The 21,716-nt window shown below is 39.9% G+C and overlaps 1 protein-coding gene across 1 annotated transcript in view; it reads left to right on the top strand.

The window, feature by feature from the left end:
- Nucleotides 1-16,291: 16,291 nt before the first annotated feature.
- nr4a2a (nuclear receptor subfamily 4, group A, member 2a) overlaps nt 16,292-21,716 on the top strand; it is an 8,021-nt gene continuing 2,596 nt past the window's right edge. The window contains exons 1-7 of the mRNA XM_017469125.3: nt 16,292-16,501; nt 17,084-17,192; nt 17,560-18,488; nt 19,016-19,145; nt 19,572-19,735; nt 20,280-20,482; nt 21,244-21,422. Coding sequence (XP_017324614.1) covers nt 17,562-18,488; nt 19,016-19,145; nt 19,572-19,735; nt 20,280-20,482; nt 21,244-21,422 — 1,603 coding nt within the window. The 5' untranslated portion in view covers nt 16,292-16,501; nt 17,084-17,192; nt 17,560-17,561. The remainder of the gene's footprint in view (nt 16,502-17,083; nt 17,193-17,559; nt 18,489-19,015; nt 19,146-19,571; nt 19,736-20,279; nt 20,483-21,243; nt 21,423-21,716) is intronic.

The raw sequence follows: 21,716 nt of genomic DNA, 5'->3' as shown, positions 1-21,716 counted from the left end.
GCTGATTTTCCAATGTCAGAAATCTTAAAGGTTTTTAAGATTTCTACAGTTTTACCTCGGACTGTTATACAGTGTTGACACTGGAGACTCCTTCCATAAATGCTAAATAAACATCACAGAAAACTTTACCATATCAACAATTACGTGTTTTGTTTTACTCGGTTTGTGTGGAGCGCTTGTCATACAAGTCCCAGTGTAAGTGGTTACTATAGAAGCAACAACAAATTAGAAGGAGTGTATTAATATAAACCTGTGATTTGCTCTGTAGCCAGAGCTATCATCCGACCGGTTCTGTAACCGACAATTAATCAATACCCTCTGACCAATCAGAGTTGAAAGTTCAACAGCAGTGTGGTGTAAAGCAAGATAAACAAATATGTGGATGTCAGTTGAGGTTGGCCTTATGGTTTTCTTCCTCAATTTCCAGTTTTCATTTTATTTAGAGTCTTGAGACAGAAAATGTTAGCTCACTAGCTATACATCGTGGCTGGGTCATCTTGGGTAGTTGGCTAACAATCCCAGAAATGGACCATTTGAGTATGTGAGTGATTTTTTTTTAACTTCTTTTACAGCAAATATAAGATATGAAAGATTGTGCTCACTATTTGCTGCTGGAGAATTGAATAAATCTTTCAAGTAATTCTACAGTAGGTACTTTATTATAAATCTGCCGTGAATGTTATATGTTGGATATTCGGTGTATTATTTTCATTCATTAATAATCGGCAGCAGTTTGGTGAGCTTGTTGAAACATTACAATGGATTATATTTGGTCAGTGGGGTGCTTGTTGAATAAACCAGATCTACAGTTAGAGATTTCGATGTAGCAGATTGAGCCGATGTTAAAAGATTTTCCTCAGTGAGAGGCTTCATTGACTGAGTAATAAAAAAAACTGAGCAGAGAATCAGTCTCCACACAGACAATGAGCACTTAATCTGGTCAAATCGGAATAAAACGGACCACTTCTGTATGTTTTTGCTTTGTCTTCTTCACAGCTGGATTGTAACTAAGCAACTCTTGTTGACTGGTAGTTGTCCAATCAAAGCTCAATGCAGGATCTATTAGACAACTTGCATTTGAAAACCACCACAGATGTTATTAGCTATTTTCTATGAGATTCCCGGAACTCCAAACAAACACACCCTGATCTAGTGGTGAAAGACAAATTATAATCATACATCATTCACACAACCTGAAATGATATTTCACTATATATTTGCTAACCTAATGAGCATGTGACTGCACTTTACCTAAAATCTTGTTCCTCCTCCAGCTCTGGGCTTGTGCACTGGTCTATACATCCTCGTATATGTGCTGAGTGAGCAGATCCTCTCACTGCAATCTCGCTAATTGGGCCTCTCTCACTTTCACCTTTAAGACCTTAGTGTGCTCATACAGAGAGGCAAATAAGACTGGAAAGGGGGGAAAACACAGGCCTAAAATAATGAGTTTCCTCAGAAACTCTGAAATGTAACAGAAAAGGATGACATTTCAGTTTGAACCTGGCTGACTTCTTAACAACGCACAGACAAAAGGAGGCCCGAATGGTGCGCTTCGCCCACCCATTACTCTCATATAATTTTCTGTATTAATTCCCATCTTTGATAATGACAGGGCCTCTCTAACCCACCTTGTCTGCCTAGAAAAGTACTCGCAGTTCTCTGAAGCAACTTTACAGAAAATAAAAAAAAAAAAAGAGAGAGCGAGAGGAGGGGAAAAAAAAAATCCCCAGCATTCAATCCATGCAAATGTGTCAAGACCTCTTTTGAATGAATAATGGTGAGTGAGGGTAAATAAAGCAATATGACCAGAAGGACCAGGAATTCTGGCGGATAAGTGTCAGCGGCAGAGTAAAAAATGAAGCATTTACCTGTTCGTAATCTAATTTCATGATGGCTTTCTGTAGATATCGGACCCCGCCGTGAATAAGCTTTAGTGCTTCTGCTGCTGGTCCCCGGTGAGAAATCACCCTTCTCAACTAAGGCCGTCAGAGAGCGAGAGAGAGAGAAAGAAAGAGAGGGAGAGAAAGAGAGAGAGAGAGAGAGAGAGAAAGAGAAACCCTGGCATCAGATCAACAGCTGCCTCTCTGATATTTGGTTACTTATTCTCGCTGCCAAATATTTAGCCAATATTACATATCATTTTCATATGCATCTGTTCCTCCACTGCGATGTGGTTTAAGGGAGGACTGTGACAGGGGAGAATGGGATACAGAGAGATATATTGGGCAAGCATTGTATTAATATTCATGAGAATAAGCAGTGACTGTTTAAAAAAAAAATCCAAAGTGTTAAACTCATTTTGAGATTTCAGATGCAATATTTGGTCACTAAAGTCTCTAATGAAAAAATACACAAGACAGATTCTGACCCATTGGAGGCACAGCTTCCAAATGGGACAAAAGCTGTGAATCTAAATGGCAGCATGCCTCTCTGTAAATTTGGGATACAGGTAGGATTTTATCTAAAATCTAGGGAGGGGAAAGTGATGGAGGGAGAGAAAAAACAGAGAGCTCATGATATCCACCACCCAGAAGTGAGGAACACAGTACAACTACAACAGTAGATGTACCGTTATACTAATGCTAGACTTTGCTTACATTAATACAGCATGGGCACACCTTTGCACGTTTTATTGCAGGCTTTACCAAACTAGGGATCGTGACTGACGGATGGAGTCTTGACCTCTTGACCTCCACAATGACCTCTTTTTGTTTCATTCATTTAATTATACAAATTAATATGACAAATATCTCTCTAACTATGAGCACAGAATTCATGTGCTACGACTTGTTACTGGACGCCACATTTCAAACAAACAGCATTTCAATTAAGACTGAACCTACTGTTTAAGTCTTTTTCACTATACTGACATGCTGAACTAGGAGTTCAGCAATAAAAAGAAGCAAATTTCTTAATCCCCCTACGTCCGCTAGTTCCTTGACAACAACAAGTGACTTTGACTCAGTGGAAAAAGTCACTTTTATTTATAAATTTAATTAATTCAATTTGGATAATGAGGATAAAGCAAAAAGACTGCGGTTTGGGTTCACAGAAAATTCATAATGTCCTTTTCAGGTCGTTTGCCCAAAAAACATTTGTGAACCCATGGATTAGTTTGGCCTATAATTAACTAAATTACTCTGTGCATGTATAATCAAGATGAGTTACAAATAAAAATGTGGTGGCTCTGTTATATTGTTTATTTATTTTTCTGCCATGGTTTGGGTTTTCACACTTCTGAATGCTTGAGTCCACACCCAGGACTGATTCTAAGTTTGTTTAGGGGAGGGGCTTATAATCACAAGTTTGTATTCAACCTTCTGAACTATGGACATTTTCCATACGCTACTTTTTTTTTTGCACGGAGGTTTGCAAAATGGTAGACACCGGATTCCTCAGTTTGCTGTTTTTTTTTTTTAAATTCTATTAATGTGGTATTAAGACTCTAGTGGCAGAGAATAGTGCTTTTTGGATGCATGGCATGTCATTGTGTGGGAATATCTGCAAACGAGCGACCATTCTTATATAAGATTTTTATCTGTGGAGACTGGCAAGCTGTCAATTTCAATTTAAGCAATTTAGTCAATGTCAATTTTTTTAAAATTTTTTTTTTACAATGCTCAGTGCAAGTGTTCGTGCCAAAACTGTGAACTAATTACAGTGCACCAGTTCTGTGAAGGTCTGGTTTCATGCATTAATAATAACAATAATAACCATTTCCCCAGCTTCATGAAAGCAGAAACAAGAAGTAATGTGACAAATTGAACCAATTTCATTACTCGGAATATGGCGCTAAGCATGGATAGCTTCCACAGCTGATGTGGACTGCACCAGGGTTTAATTAACGTGAACTCCATGCCAACGATTTCAACAGGAAAAGAGACCAGTTCTCTGGACTCAAATCGATACAAAGTTCTTCTGCTTGATCACTTTTATCCTTTGATGAAACATTTCCATCCTGCTGGGTGTGGTTTCTTCCAGAATGACTCCACCCCCCTCCACAGGTCATGAGGTCTCACTAGCTGCGTTTACATGGACAACAATAATCCACTCTTAATCCGATTAAGACCGTACTCTAATTAAGAAACTACCAGCAATTTTTAATTACCTTAATCTAATTAAGGTCATAATCGAAGTAAGCAATAATCTAATTAAGACAGGTGGAGTACTCCTGTTTTAGTCGCATTATGGACGTGTATTACAGACATGTAAACACCTTAATCACGTTATGAACGTCGTGTGAGAGTTTTCACCGCATTTTGCGACAGGACGCGATCACACACGGCAGTTTTACGTTTTACGGCGAACGAGAGAGTTCGGCCGCGTCCCAAATCGCATACTTTCCTACTATAGGCCTGTAGTGGGGAAAAATACATGTATCTCAGCTACTATATAGACGGTAAGTACGCGGTTTGGGACACACCCACCGCTTCAAGCAGTCGTCTATTAGCACGTACAGCATGACAAATAATTAACCGCACTTAAAGCGTTCGTTAAAAAAAATAAAATAAAAACACCCAAAAGTGTATACGGTCCCATAACGAGGACGAACTGTATGTCGATAGGCCTGTAGTGGGGAAAAATACATGTATCTCAGCTACTATATAGACGGTAAGTACGCGGTTTGGGACACACCCACCGCTTCAAGCAGTCGTCTATTAGCACGTACAGCATGACAAATAATTAACCGCACTTAAAGCGTTCGTTAAAAAAAATAAAATAAAAACACCCAAAAGTGTATACGGTCCCATAACGAGGACGAACTGTATGTCGATACGTGAGATTCTGGAGGGACGTCGGACGGCGTGGCGCGGTGACGTAATGACGCGGGCTGTTAATCTAATTATGTTCTAAAACATGTAAAACGGGAACATGACGGGAGTATTCTAAAAGCGACTCATGTAAACACCATAATCACATTATTATCTTAATCAGATTAATTAGATTACTCCTGTACTCATGTAAACGTAGTCATTGAATACTTTGATAAAGCTAAAAATGATGGAAATCATATGGTAGGGCCTTGACATTTACCAGATCTCAACACCTATGGGAGATTTTGGAGCAATGTATTAGACAGCGCTCTCCACCACCTTCATCAAAACACCAGCTGTGGGAATATCATTTGGGAGAACAGTGTTCATCCCTCCAGTACAGGTCCAGACTTGTAGAATCAATATTAAATTGCACTGAAGCTTCCGAAGACTTTACAAAGATTCATCGTTGTTGTGTTTTTTCCCTTTAATTTGTCATCCTCTCTCTTTCTTCCACCCCCCCTTTCTTTCACAAACCATTCATGCTTACAATAAGCTTTATTATTAATTTAATAGTCAAGGAATACAAGACAGTGATGCGTGTAGCTGTCACAGAAAACCTCATCATGTTGAAGATGACAGAGTCTTTAACAATTTTATTGATGTGGTTTGTCTGCCACACTTGTCCATGTGTAAGGTTTTTTACTATAGATTTGACCAATATTAGCAATAATAACAATATTAAAAATAAAAATAAAGTATTTGAATGAGAATGTTTATATAAACTTTAAAGCAACCTTACTACTTCCCAAGCCATGCTGCTGTAGAAAATTAATCAACAGGTCTTCTGACCAATCAGAACTGAGCATTCAACAGTGTTGTGATTATAATTTGTATGATAAGTATTATAATAGTTTGGCTATATTGCATTCTGTGCTATTCCTTTCATGAAAACCTTAAAGACATATTAACATAAACAGAAAACTAATTCAGAGAGAGAGAGAGAGAGAAAGAGAGAAACACTGCTCAACAGACTGTCTTACAGCATATCCAGGCTCAGGGCCTTCCCCGATGGATGGAATCCACAAATCCCACATTTGAAAAGAAGAAAGAGAAAATAAATGTGGATTAGGGTGGATCACTCTATCCCTTCACTCTTTTTCTCTTCCCCTGTTTGTCACTTTTTTTTTTTTCTTCTCTTTTTCCTCTTATATGCAACAGATTAAACACATGAACAGATTAAAGAAGCCTTGAACTCTGAGCGTAGATAATTGATTTTTGTCGTAATTGAAGTGATGGCAGCTCATTTGAAAGGGGGAAAGATTTACTGGCTGAATGCTGCTGTTGTCTTTCTGGAAGAGGAAAATAAATCCCGCCAATTCGAGCACTTCCGGGTCTCCAGAGAGGCGTCTCGAATCCACTTTAGAGTCTGACAATACTGCTGTCAGGAGTTACGCAACTACAGAGACACGGGATGGGGCGCACACACAGTGTGCTACTAATAATCCAAGCAAGTAAAGAGGATTGATCCAATTTTTTTTTTTTTCTCGCTGATGAAGAGGGAAAAGATGAAAGTCATTCAGAACAGAAACTCAATTTTATGTGTGTTCGAGAGAGAGAGAGAGCGAGAGACAGAGAGAGAGAGCGAGAGAGAGAAGGATGTTTTGCAACATGTTGTCTGTGATATTTCATCTGTGATCTAAAATTTCCAACAATCTCAATAAATGTGTATAAAACTAAAAAGGGCCATGTGGTGAGATTTTGTTTAACTCCATAAGAATTCAGTTTTAATAATTGCTACCGCAGTGATTCCATGACTGCGTTGTCATTTTTTTTCTTTCTTTTGTAAATTTTCAACATTGAATCTAAGAAACCTTTTGCATTTAATCCTTCAAAAAACAAAAACAAAAAATGTTAACCCATTTCACATCATTTTTCAAGTTATAAACGGTAAAAAACGGAGTTAAAACTGAGTGTTTAGTATAGCATTAGCAAATATGCAAAATGTGGTTGAATAATGGCATGAGGAAATTAAGGGCATGTTAATGATTTTCTTAAAATGTATTTTTTTAAAATAATCTTTCACTTTCTGCCTATAATTTGAGTGTGTGTGTGTGTGTGTGTGTGTTTTATTTTTTATTTATTTAAGTCACCTCATCAGTCAATACCATAATATCATTGAAAATAAAGGGGGGAAATATAGAATATACAGTATTCTTTTTTTTTTTTCCCCTCATGATCTTGAGAATATTCCAAATATTTGTAAGAGGTGAAAGTGTTCAGGTAACAATTTTGTCGGAACTAAAACGGGTGACTCATGAAAAAGGATGTTATAAGCTTGAGATGTTAAATTGATACACACATTAACGCATCGATATCCGAAATTTTAGTACTGTGATGACTATATTTCAATGGAAAGTGTTGTCTGTGTTTAAAATACCTTTTATTTTACACACTATGTGGCCAAAAATATGTGGACACATGACCATAACCATGACCATATGTGGTTTTTCCCCCATACTGGTGCCACAAAGATGAAAGCACACGATTGTATAGGATGTCTTTGTGTGCGGTAGTGTTACAGTTTCTCTTCACTGGAACTAAGACACCCAAACATGTTCCAACATGACAATGCCCCTGTGCACAAAGCAAGCTCCATGAAGACATAGCTTGCCACTTTGGGGCAATGGAAGAACTTGAGTGGCTTGCACAGAGCCCTGACCTCAACCCCACTGAACACCTTTGGGAAGTGTTCCACCTTTGAATTGGAAAATTGATTGCACCGCAGGCTGCCTTGCCCTATATCACCTAACTAATGCTCTTGTGGCTGAATGAGCAAAGCCCCACAGCCATGCAACAAGATATAGTGGAATGTCTTTCCACAAGAATGGAGGTTATTATACCAGTAAATGGGGACTAAATCTGGAATGGGATGTTTAACAAACACATAATAGTGTGATGGTCAGGTGTCCACAAACATTTGGCCATATAGTGTATTTCTAAGCTCTACATCTACTTTGATCCTGATCAGGATAAACCGCTTACTGAAGATGAATGAACGAATCAAAGAATCAATTTATTAATTAATATAGTTCTCCAGGACCAAAACTGTAATGGATGATTCCTGACAAAAATCAAGCTAATATTCGTCTACAGAAACAAAAACCGAAAAGAAATTGTTCAGCGATTAAATTAAAAGCTAAAGGAAGCCACACATACATTTAACAGCATTCTATAGAGGAAACAAAGTCATTTATAGAACTCGGTGACATCCCTAATCAGTCCCTGTGTTCACAGAAATGAACACAAAATCAAGCAAGACGTATCGTGCGACGTCATCACGCCGCACATTCAGCCAAAACCCTCTTTGATTCGATTGCGTCGAACATGAGTACAGCTAAAAGGTCTCATTTACCAACAAACATCACAGCGAAAGACAGTGCAAACCAATTTTGTGCGATTGCAATTTTGCCAATTTGAGCAGTTTTCCGCAAAAAAGCACAAAAAAAAAAAAACTCGAGGGGAAAAAAGACGGCAAAATCAAGCATTTTAGCTGCGACAAAAAAACTCCTGTAAAGACTGTCAAAATCAGGCCAAGCGGTATTGTTCCATGCAAGACTGTAACACAAACAGGATCCTGTTTTAATCCTAAACTCTCACACATGCTCAAGCACACACACACACACACACACACACGTGACTATAATACTGCTAGCTGCTTCAGCTGGAAAAGTATCCTTAACCGCTCCACCATATGTACACATCAATTATACCTACACACACCAATACACAAACACATAGATGTGGAACCCCAACGCACACACACACACGCACACAAACCAGTCATCCATTTCACTGTCACATGACTTGAGGGGACAGTGCACATTAATAAATTCATTTCATTATTATGCATGGCTTCATATTCTGTATGATGGATTTAAGAAAACACAAATCATGCATTTTCTACAGAGGACAAACAAAGATGTGTGACAACACGGAAAAAAGAGATGATCAATCACATGCTAATTTATTTCCCTCCCCCTCTCCAAACCGGTGTCTGATATGATGAATCACAAATATGCACAGCACATGCATATATGCTTATAGTTACCAAAACATGCGCCGTGTCTAAAATAACCCGATAAAGCAGATATATTGACGGTCACTCTACGGTGAAATTAATTTTCGACATTATCGGAACTGCAGTAGTTTACAGAATATACTTGTGTCATATGTAGGTAAAAAGAATCAGTTAAGAGACAGAGCTAAATCAATTATAGTAAAATCTATTCAAGTACAGAGTGTGTTCTGAAGTTAGTAATGCTTGACAAGAACTTTTTTTAAACGAACACTTTATTGATCAACACTAATGCAAAACTATGCAAACACCACCGTAAGGTCATTTGAAATGCTCCCTAAAGTATTTGCCCAACCTAATTAACCCTAATCAATTGGGTGCCTATTAACTGCTTCATACCCAGCATGCACCGGTCCAGTTATAGTATTTATACACATGAAAGTACAGGTGCCACTGTGGATGTACTTTAACAGCCCTGTTTCTGTTCATTAAAATTGTGTGTCTAGGTAAACTTTTTTTCAATTTTGTAATAATACAAATTTTAAGCATATTTAAAAATATATTTAATCTTCCTCGATAATCAGGACAGATGGATGGGAAGCCTTTTGCTTTCGAAGGATTCTGCTGTTGGCTTAGGTGTGTGTGTGTGTGTGTGTGTGTGTGTCCCTTACAGGAAAAACCATGTGAAATTTACCCACATAGAGTTTAGACCCTTCACGTGTGCAATTTCAAGGAATAACAGCGAATGACATGTTGAAATGCACCTTCAAATATTACTCGTGAAAAACTTTGACGTGTCACGTTTCAAATACATGTGAGGTGTGTGTGTGAGGTGTGTGGGTGTGTGTGTGGGGGGCTGCTTTTCTATCTTTGTGGTTGCTATCCCTACAGGGATAGGAAAGTCCTGATAAGGACTCTAAGACAAGCATGTCTAAGAATGTAAATGACACTGTAAATAGCGGGAACACATTTAGTGTTGTTGGAATTTTATTATGCATTTTTTAATATAAACTAAGGGGCGCACGGTGGTTTAGTGTTAGGGATAGGAGTGTGAATACCGCCTCTGCCCTGTGTGTGCAGAGTTTGCATGTTCTCTTCGTGCTTCGGGGGTTTCCTCTGGGTACTCTGGTGTCTTTCCCCAGTCCAAAGAAATGCATTGTAGGCTGATTGGCATGTCTATATTGTCTGTAGTGTGTAAACGTGTGTGTGATTGTGCCCTGCGATGGGTTGTCACCCCGTGCAGGGTGTCCCCCGCTTTGTGCCCCGCTCTGTGGCCTGTGGATAGGCTCCAGACCCCCTGCGACCGAGTGTAGCATAAGCGGGATGGAAAATGGATGGATATGAGTCCAAAACCTGCACTGTTTCTTATTAGGGTTTTCAAATAGTTAAAACCCTTAAAATCCCTACACTTTCAGAATATTGATCCAGAATTGAGACAGAATGACGACTCTTACCAATCACAATATTAGTACAGTGTGCAACAAACGCACATGCTTTCATTTAGCATCTGCTAAGTTAAATATGAGAGTTCTGTGGCTGTGTTTTTAGAAACTGCTGACTTATAGAGTGAGATTTCAGTCAAGGTGACTGCTCAGAGAGAGTTATAAAACAAAAGAAAGCAACATAAACAAACATAAAATAATTATATTAGATTCACGCCTGTAGCTACCATTGAGGACACTGACGTCATGTCCTCTATATTTTTTTTCTGGTGTTTTTTTTATTTATTTATTATTTTTTTTTCCCCCATGGAAACAAATTGTGTAGTAAATGGTGTGTTCCATGATGTGGTTTATAGATTAAAAATGCCTACTCACAAGATCTCCAATGACCACAATCCATTGTTCCTCACATGACATTAAAATCGCACATTAGCCCAAGCAAGTTCATTTACATAGCTCAATTTTTTTTTGTTGTTGTTGTCTTGTGTGTCTTTTTATGTTGTGCTTCGGTATCTATCTCACATTATCTTAAAATGTGCTCCGGTATTTATAGATGCTAAACAAATCCACAACAGTAAAGATTACCAGGTTTATTTCAGTGCAGGCATGTCTCTTACATCATCAGTTTAAGCTCATTAATTCCAATGATGGATGTCTAATTTCTAATATTTTCTACAGTATGTGCTGGTTCTGAAATGTGTCATTTTCAGTGTCATTGCTGCAATATATTGTATAGTTTTATACTACAGTCTTCAAAAATTTCCTGGGAGAGGGCATTCCCTGGGGGAGGCTGTGACACATGACTGACCACTAGCCTTTCATTTAAAAAAAAAAAAAAAAAGAAGAAGAAGAAGAAGAAGAAGAAGAAGAGGCAGCGGAGAAATTAGTGTTGCAAACACTAAATTAATTTAGATTTCACAGCTGAATAAAAAGAACAGGGTAGAAAAATGCCAATCAGTTACACATAACCAACAGTGGTGTTTATATTCTGTTAGACTGACAATGAAAAAAAATCAGATTTTCCCACTTTTCTCAAACATGCACTATTTAACAGTTAGAGTGAGGGAGAAAGAGAGAGAGAGAGAGAGAGAGAGAGAGAGAGAGAGAGAGAGAGAGAGAGAGAGAGAGAGAGAGAGAGAGAGAGAGAGAGAGAGAGAGAGAGAGAGAGAGAGAGAGAGAGAGAGAGAGAGAGAGAGAGAGAGAGAGAGAGAGAGAGGGAGGTGAGAAAATGAGGGAGAAAGAAATCACACACCCAGGATATATTGCCCAAAGACATGAATATGCAAGAAGTCACAGTATTCCGCTGGATTCATCACTAATGTTTCTGCCAATTACAAGGCATGCCATGTCACTGATTAATGAATATTCAATGCTGAGTGATGTGCAGACTCAGGGCAGCCCAGAGCCTCTGTCCCCATTTTACTGTCTCATCAAGCCACAGGAGTGGACACCTTCATCATCCCTCTGAAGAGCTTGTCAGCCATAAGACAAGCCGCTTCATAGGGTTGAACTAGTTAAATATGTGTTATATGAAGGTGTGTTAAAGTGATGGAATACTCCCCTGATCCAGAGAGCAAGCATTAAAGCATATTAAGTAGACATTTAGTCTTGTAAAGGAGGAGCCTTAAATTGGAAAGAAGACATAGGGGTAGTGCCTAGAAAGAGAATGAAGTCTACAGCATTAAAACAGAGAGCTGGACTCCACAAGACCTCCGAAGGTGTTCTGTGGTATCTGGCACCAAGACGCTAGTCCTGTAAGTCCTGTAAGTTGTGAGGTCCATGGATCGAACTTATTTGTCCAGCACATCCTACAGATGCTCGATTGGATTGAGATCATTTGGATTTGCACTACAATATCTCTTCTGCGGTATCACATTCACTCAGTGAGCTTTGGCCACCCTTGACCCTGTTGCCGGTTCACCAGTTGTCCTTCCATGGAACACTTTTTGTAGGTGCTAACCACTGCATAGTGTGAACAGTGTTTTGGAGATGCATCGTGTCAGTCGTCTAGCCATCACAGTTTGGCCCTTGTCAAATCCGCTCAGATCCTTATGTTTGCCCATTTTTCCTGCTTCCAACACATCAGTCTCAAGAGCTGACTGTTCACTTGCTGCCTAATACATCCCACCCCTTGACAGATGCCACTGTAATGATATAATCAATGTTATTCACTTCACCTGCCAATGCTTTTAATAGCACTTCATGATGTTTTAGCATTTCCTGTTAACTGGCACAAGGGTAGCAGGTGTAACCATCTTATTTCTGATTGAAACCCACAACACGGTAAGTATGTCTCACCATTTAATCCTAATTTTATGATGATCTGTTTCCAGTTTTCTAATCAAAATAAACGCAAAAAAAGAGAGAAAATAATTTTAAAAAATCAGCGTGTGATTTATTTGTGTGTTTTGCATAGCATTAGCAGGATTTCAAAAAGATATGGTTGGCTGGTTTCACGTGTCTGGGAGGAAGCACACGTCAGCCCTCACACTCCCCAGTTGGTAGGCGTTGTATAATAGTGAACAGCTGGCTGGTGCGTGGGAATAGGCAGGTAACTAAATTGGGGAGTAGTTGTAATAAACAATTAGGTAATTAAAAAAAAGGTTTTATTTTATAAAGGTGTTACAGACAATCATCAAGACAGCAAAATCTGAAATATTCAATTAATACCTACACGTTGTATATAATCTGTATATCTTGTATAAACTCAGTAGATCAATGCTGCATCCACGTGTATTCATTTCAGGCTAAAGTAACCTCAATAAAGCAATTTACGTCTCCGACATGATACAAGTGAGCATTTCAGAGTTAAGGATCTTACTCAAGGACTTGGCCATTGTAGCTTGGTGGGATTTGAACTCATAACCAGCTGAGAACTAGAGCAAAGCTTTCATTCTTGAGGCACTACATTGAGTTTGTTGTTTAGTGTTAATTGTTGAGCTGTAGTGAACCCAATTACAACTAGCACTGTTGTATAACTTTAAAGGAATCTTGAATTGAGAGCTTACATGTCTATACAGGTATTACACAAATAACTGGTCAGTGGTTCAATTCCTTGTTTATAGAGTTCAGGCTTCCCTTACTCATGCATCAAATAATTTAGCCTTAGATCATCAGGAGAACTGCCATGCAGCCCAGTAATTCTAGATAGCAATTCTAACTAAAGCCCTATACACTGTGCTATAAGTTAATTTAAGAGCTCATATTTCATACAAGAGAAAATGAAACACCTGTACATTTGTAAATAGTGTGATGGCTCTCTGTGGACTCATAAACGGTAATGAGATGAACTGGTAATGTTTGTGCAGGCTAATCACCTAATTGCGCTAAGTAATTCTCAGTGGAAAGGAGGAGGTTAATGAACCATTAAAGCACAGGGTCCTAATCCTGGTCCTGGAGAACCCCCTGTCCAGCATTTTTAATATTTTGAACATTTACTGACACACCCCTCTAATGCATAGGTTCCCAACTGTGGTGCTGGAAACCCCCCTCTGCTGTACATTTATGTTTTTTTTTTCCCGCCTGCTCTAACACACCCGCTTGGTTGAATCAGGTATGTTAAAGCAGAAATGTCCATAACAGGGAGTTTTCAGGACCAGCGTTGGGAGCGTGTGCTTTGGAGGGATGTGTCTGTGGATGTCCAGGTGAGTAGTAGCTCTGTATTTACCCCCACACTGGGGTGAATGGAGCTGTCCATGGTGCTGAAACATTTTCAGTCAAAAATAAATGGCCCCTTTTCATGGTTACAAGTTTTCATACTACGCCCAAAACTCCATGCTAGCATTCTACATTTTATCTATATGAAAATGACATGCTCTTTGGGATGTTTACTCAGTCTCTACCCATGTTCACCAAAGCAATGAGGCAAGTCATATTTAGATATTAACTTTTTTTCTTCTTCTTCTAATTAAGCATTTAAATAATGACGGACATGCAACACTTTTAAAAATGCTCGATCACAGTAAAATAAAATGAAAACAACGATAACAGCAATCACTGGATAAAAAAAAAATCGTGATAATTACTTTCTATTCAGTTTCCAGTAGTGAAAAAAAAAAAAAATCCCATAATAATGCAAGCAAAAAATCCTTATGATGTTCCTTTTATTGTGCTCACAATAAAACAGATAGTATACAGACAGTAAAAAAGTAATAACTAACCCCCCCACCCCACACCCCACACCCCACACCCACAAACTCATTAGCCTCCCCCCTCCCTTTAACACACCATAATTAGGAAATAACTTTGGTCCGATTTGATTGCTCTTCATTTGCTCCCTCCCCAATGAGTAGTGATTAAATTATGCATATAAATAAGCCACTTACTAATTAAACGAGCCAATGGGCGATTATTATTCAATTGTATGTAATTTCTCCTCATTTAAAAGGTAAATGAATGCTGAGTGTAGTAATACAGCATTCTTCTATAAAAGCCTATTAAAACTTGAGACCCTACCTGATTACTGTGCCTGTAATTGTGTTTGACTAACTTCAAATGTGTGTGTGTGTGTGTGTGTGTGTGTGTGTGTGTGTGTTTTAAATTACCCTAACTGAGCAACACATCATGTAAAATGTCAGTCTTTTAAAGTAGATTATGTTTAATTTTTTAGAATGAATGTGTGTTGTGTAAAATGACAGGAAAAGGCAGTTTTTGTTGGGTGGGTAGTGAACAATGCTGTCCTCTAGAGGAGAGTGTAACACCCCCTTTGGAGAGCGCAAAGGTACGAGATACAGCTGTTACACTGTAAACGTGCAACAGAACGACCGCTGCTTCAGGAAACCGCAAAATCTCCGAGGTTAAGTGTTCGTGAAGATAATCAATGATTTCAATGCATATAGAAATAAATAAATAAATAAATAAATAAATAGACGACGGGGACTCGTCCATGGCGCAGCCTAGGAATAGCCTCGGGTCTTAAGTCAATCAGCACAAATCCCAATCAGCACAACTCTCTACGTGACCTGTAATCTGGTCAGAAGCCAAATATAGGCTAGTATAGGCTGAGCTAATAAGAGGCTGTGTGGATCCAGAACGTGTGGCTAGGTGCAGTATATGACATAAAGCAGTCTATTCCTGGCCCGTTGTAATGCCTGCGTCAAGGCGCTGATTTCTGCGTCAGACTCATGTTTGTCGCCTCCTGTCGCATCTCTCTTTCCTCCAGCTAAATTGGTTCGGCACTGACGACCAAACCTGGTGTTAATGAGCCCTTCCCCCACCTGCTCAGGACTCACCCAGCTGCTAAATATCGCTGTAGAGTCGAATATGAAGAGGCGCAGAGCCGAGCCACGGGTCTGGGGGGCTGTGTTTACGGAGTCACGGGGAAGTTAAACGGGATTTGTTAAAAGGTTTGGAGCAAATGCACTGGAAGAAAGGTCCTGCCCTTTGCCTTTGTACCGTTGCCACCCGACCCCCCCCCACAGACACTTATTTTGTTTTTTAGCCTACATGTAACATATATTCAGCATTAACAGTGTCTAATCTATGGACTGGGGTTGTCTTTGCAAAATAAAAACAAACAAACAAGCAAACATATATTTGAAATAATGAAAGAAGTTTGTAATCACTCCCATAATAATAATAATAATAATAATAATAATAATAATAATAATAATAATAATTATATAGATAGATAGATAGATAGATAGATAGATAGATAGATAGATAGATAGATAGATATTTTACAGATCCCCAAAAAAGATGGAATATAAAACATCTGTCTAGCAATAAAACACCCAATATTTATTTATTTACTCACTCACTCACTCACTCAAATGAAGTTGTCTCATAAGCAAAGGCCTATTGCAAGCATCAAAGCGACTTAATGAATTGAGGATCGTGAAACGCATTATAAAACCACGCAGCAAACTCACTCTCCGGTGGGTATTTCCTATCTGTCACCCTTCCCCAAAACTTGATTGGTGGTTGTCATTGGCGACGCGGGCGATGACGTTTCTAATTCCAGAGCACGTGGGTGGCGATGAGCGGCGCTCCCATAAACAAAGACACATTGGCGCGGCGCGCTAGTCTGGAGCGGAGCACCGCGGACGCCTCGCTATTCTCCACCGTCTCGCCGGCTCTACTTCTAGCTCGTACTGGACATTTTCACACACGTATATACAAATACATATATGTTTTGGTCTTGTTTTTGTTTCTTGTTTTCTTTACACAAGACCAGCCTGAGAGTGTATGGATACGATGCAACTTTTTCTGATGGTGCTTTAAAGGTATGTCATCGCTGTGTTGCATGCATTTTCCCTTCATCTCTTTGCTTTAATCTGCAGTGTAGATGATCGCGCGAAGTGTTGGATACGCTTTACAGAAATCTGTGGATAGAAGGTCGTGCCGAATGTAAACGCGAGAGGTGATGAGGATGCAGAGGTGTCATTGCGCGCAGGCACGAGTGAGAGTGAGAGACACTTGCTCGAGTTTTACTGGTTTACTCTGAGCGTGCAACAAACTTGCCGCAACTTTACCAAATGTCCCAGTGCTGAATTTTCTTCAATTAACACCAAGTCTCCAGATAAAGCTTAGAATCTTGCATTTACTCGTACAGCATTTCTTTAAAGCCCAACAGGACATAGATGGACATTGAGAGTGCCATTTTAACATCCTCTGCGCGCAAAATGCAAAACTTGACTTCTCTCTGACTGACCCACCACCTTCTTCTTCGGTCTGAATAACGCGTTATTAAGGCTGCAGTGTGAGTTTGGAGTTAGCTGAATGTCGTCAGTGCTGAATGGTGACAGGTGTTAACTTTCCACTCAAGTATGGCTCATCTGAGTTACAAAAGTTGTGTTTTACATCAGGGAGGTGATTCCAGCACCCGGACTGCTTTTCTTGAACCCTGCTTTGTTATCTGAAGCTGACAGCATCGTGCGTTTTGAGTGGCGACCAGGAAGAGTCCCACGGCTGAAGGTACTGGACTCTGAAAAAAACAAAAAAAAACAAAACAGCAATGTTTTTGCTAAGAAATTGTTGAGGTTGTAAACTAAGAAAAACTGCAAAGTTGTATGCAATGACATTATGTGGAGTTGGATTTATTTAACCAAGTGTTGCATAATACTGTTTCTGATTGCAGAATTAAAGTAATATACGGTTATGTGACATCTAAAGTTGAATCATGGCTTGGTGTTTGTGTAGTCTGGCTGCACACTGTAAATGTGAATGTTAATGCCAGAGATTTTGTTGTGCAATAATAATAATAATAACAATATCTGCAACTTTTATGGTTGACCGTTCATTTTGTATATATATTTGTTTCCTTTTTACAATTATTTTGCAGCCATGCCCTGCGTTCAGGCTCAGTACGGCTCGTCGCCGCAGGGCGCGAGTCCCGCCTCGCAGAGCTACAGCTACCACACCAGCGGCGAATACAGCTGCGACTTCCTAACACCCGAGTTTGTAAAGTTCAGCATGGATCTGACCAACACCGAGATCACGGCCGCTACCACGTCTCTGCCCAGCTTTAGCACGTTTGTGGACAGCTACAACCCCGGCTACGATGTCAAACCTCCGCCGTGTCTGTACCAGGTGCCTCCTGCGCACACCTCCGAACAGCCCTCTATCAAAGTCGAGGATGTGCCCATGCACGGGTACCACCATCACCACCACCACCACCCACACCCTCATCAGCAGCAGCCGCAGGGTCACCTGGGCCCGCAGTCGGAGGATGTGATGGCGCACTCGGGCTCTGTTTATTTCAAGCCGTCTGCTTCACCACATGCGCCTGGCGGCGGCCCTAACTTCCAGGTGCAGCCGAGCCACGTGTGGGAGGACGCGAGCTCGCTGCACGCCTTCCACCAGAACTACGTGGCGGCCGCTTCGCACGCCATGGAGCAGCGCAAGAACCCCGTGTCGCGCCTCTCGCTCTTCTCCTTTAAGCAATCGCCCCCGGGGACGCCCGTGTCCAGCTGCCAGATGCGGTTCGACGGCCCGCTACATGTGGCTATGAGTCACGAGGGCCCAGGCGTGCACCGGGCCCTGGACGGCCAAAGCTTTGCTGTGCCGGGCGCTGTGCGGAAACAGGCGGGAGTCGCATTCCCGCATTCTCTGCAGCTCGGCCACGGACACCAGCTCCTCGACGCGCAGATGCCGTCGCCACCATCCAGAGGTTCCCCGTCCAACGAGGGGATGTGCGCCGTGTGCGGGGATAACGCAGCGTGCCAGCATTACGGCGTGCGCACATGCGAGGGATGCAAAGGCTTCTTCAAGGTGAGTGCAGTTAAGTGGTCTTAATGATGGCGTATTTGACGGATGGGGCAGTAAATACCGGCCTAATCATTATCACTGTCCTTAGTGCTGCGGTGTAACTACTTCTATGGCACCTGTTGACCTTTTTATTTCCTTTCCTAAGAAGTTTTTGTGCAAAAAGAAAAGTACAAAAAGTTCATAGTAGGATTTATTATTATTTTAGGTCGCAAATATGATGATGTCTTTGAACAGAAGTGAGCTGACGAACATAAGGAGAAGCCCAATATAGACCTGCTGTGCTTGATGAAGCAATCTTACATTTAATTAAACACTGTAAGACTTTACTCAACGCTGTATGTGTTGGCTCATTTGGTTCTCGTCATTTTGCTGTGTGTGCATATGATAAATCCCTGCTCCCTCGGTGATTATCATATTTTATCGGAGCGCTTTTAAAAGGAATATGTGCACACGTTTTATTTGATAATAACAATAAGAAAGATTTATTTTCTCTTTCTCTCTGTCTCTCTTTTTTATTTTAATCACTCCAGCGAACTGTGCAGAAGAATGCGAAATACGTGTGTTTGGCGAACAAAAACTGTCCTGTTGATAAGCGCCGGAGAAACAGGTGTCAGTACTGCCGCTTCCAAAAGTGCCTAGTTGTCGGGATGGTTAAAGAAGGTAAATATTTATATATATATATATATATATATATATATATATATATATATATATATATATATATATATATATATATATATAAACCACGGTAATTGACTGGTTGAGATGTTTATCAAAACTTTTCTTGTTTTGGCAAGTCAGCTTAGATTTATAAAAGCTTGTTTAGAAACTATAATAATCTACAGTTATGTTTGTGTCACCTTTATTAAAAATGAAACATATTTAGACTTAATAAAATGTTTAAAATGAAACATTTAGTACAAAAATGTCTTTTTTTTTTAAATTTAGTGTTTCACAAGCGTGGTAATGTTTTATGTATTTTTAAAATATAGTTGTTATTATTATTATTATTATTATTATTATTATTATTATTATTATTATTATTATTATTATTATTATTATTTTATTTATTTTTATTTTTTACAGTTGTTCGGACTGCCAGCCTGAAAGGCCGGAGAGGTCGTTTACCCTCCAAACCCAAAAGTCCACCGGATGCGGCACCTCCATCGCCTCCAGTCAGCCTCCTCAGTGCATTGGTCAGAGCTCATGTGGACTCCAACCCCAACATGTCCAACCTGGACTACTCAAGGGTGAATCTCAGCTTTATTGTCTGTTCAGCAACAATACATACAAGCGTGTATAACACAACCACTTACAGTAATGAATTCATGCAGTGTTAAGTTCATTTGTGCCCGAGAATTTTGTGGGTGTTACTCCGACATTGCAAAAGTTAATCAAACCCGATGCCTTGTTTGAACATTGTGCTGTGCGATTTCAAAGCGTGTGCAAGGCAAAATAAGGCTTCAGTTGGATCTTAAGTTTAGATTCGATTTAGATTATTTTTTTTTAAAATCGTATGCTCCTGAAATATTTCTGAATTCTTTGGTCAATATCAGGAGCTAAATGTCGGGTATTATAAACTTTATGAAAACCCTTCGAGGAGGCTGCATGTTTACTCATTCATACAGGTTCAATAAAACAGCTTCAGACACGAATTAAATTACCCGAAGAGGAAAAATGGCATGCCTATTGCTCTTCCTAGTAAAAGGACTCCAGCGATTTCACAGCTGATATATTTTAGAAGAGTTGCTCGTTAAGCCGCCACGTTGTTTGAAATTGAAATTGCCTTCGCAGTTCCACGCGGGTCCGGATTACCAGCTGACCGGAGACGACACGCAGCATGTGCAGCAGTTTTACGACCTGCTCACGGGATCGATGGAGATCATCCGCGGCTGGGCCGAGAAGATCCCGGGCTTCACCGAGCTGTCCAAACAGGACCAGGACCTGCTCTTCGAGTCCGCCTTTCTCGAGCTCTTCGTTCTGCGCCTCGCCTACAGGTATAATGAATTTTAAAAAAATAATAAAATAAATAAATAAATAAACTAATAATAATAATAATAATGATAATGATGATGATGATGATGATGATGATCTGTGTTCCATAAATGCACATGAACAAAATTATAATAGGCTAAGTGAAACAAAATCAACATATTTCTACTTTAATAATAATAATAATAATAATAATAATAATAATAATAATAATAATGATGATGATGATGATGATGTCGTCCAAGATTTTTGATAATAGTAAGAACTTATCTGACACTTTTTATATGCGTTGCCACTGGATTTTCCAATTAAGAAAAAGTAATTAGACCAAATTAATATTCGAAAAGCAAAAAATTAAGTTAGTCCAAAATAGCACAACGAGTAGCATTAAAGGGTACTAAAGGTACACTATCAGAAAAGGGGGCACTAAAAAGTACCCTTCCTTGTCGCTGTAGTGGTACCTTTATCATTTTTACCATTCAGTTTGTTTCCTTAACGCGGAATTGTGAATATACGCTGCTGTAGATTTAAAAAGGATCTTTACCTTTCTAGGTGAAAGATACATACTACGGTACAAAAGGTGCACACTTGAGAGTACCACTCCAGCGACAAGCACTGGTACAGTTTAGTATCCACAGAATCTGGTTCTCTTTTGAAAGGACATTTATTCATTGCACTCATTTCAGGGAGCTGGTGTTCAGTGTGCTGCTCCTCGCGCTGTAATGCGGATGAGAAACTCAGTTCAGTGTGGTAATGATTCTCTCAGGTCCAACCCGATGGAAGGGAAGCTGATTTTCTGTAACGGCGTGGTGATGCACCGGCTGCAGTGTGTGCGTGGTTTCGGCGAGTGGATCGACGCCATCGTGGAGTTCTCCTCTAGCCTGCAGAGCATGAACGTGGACATCTCGGCCTTCTCCTGCATCGCCGCGCTCGCCATGGTCACAGGTGCGGGGATATGTACCCAAAACCTTCTTCACGCAAACCCCTGTCGATCGGTTTTATTTATTTATGTATATATGTATGTATTTATTTATTTTTAAGGATAACACATGGGGCGCACGTGCTGTAGTGACTTTTAATGAACTTTAATGGGTTTACTTCAAATTTCGAGACGATGTTTGACCATTATTCACAGCAGCCATTCATTTATTTCTAGGTTTAGCCCATCTGTTAAAAACCGGTCCCTGGTTCGAGTTCAGCGTACTGTCGTGGGTTCCCTCCAACCTCCCCAAAACATAC

The sequence above is a fragment of the Ictalurus punctatus genome, chromosome 6 (assembly GCF_001660625.3).
Source record: "Ictalurus punctatus breed USDA103 chromosome 6, Coco_2.0, whole genome shotgun sequence".
NCBI lineage: Eukaryota > Metazoa > Chordata > Actinopteri > Siluriformes > Ictaluridae > Ictalurus > Ictalurus punctatus.
This window is presented reverse-complemented; position numbering and strand designations above follow the sequence as displayed.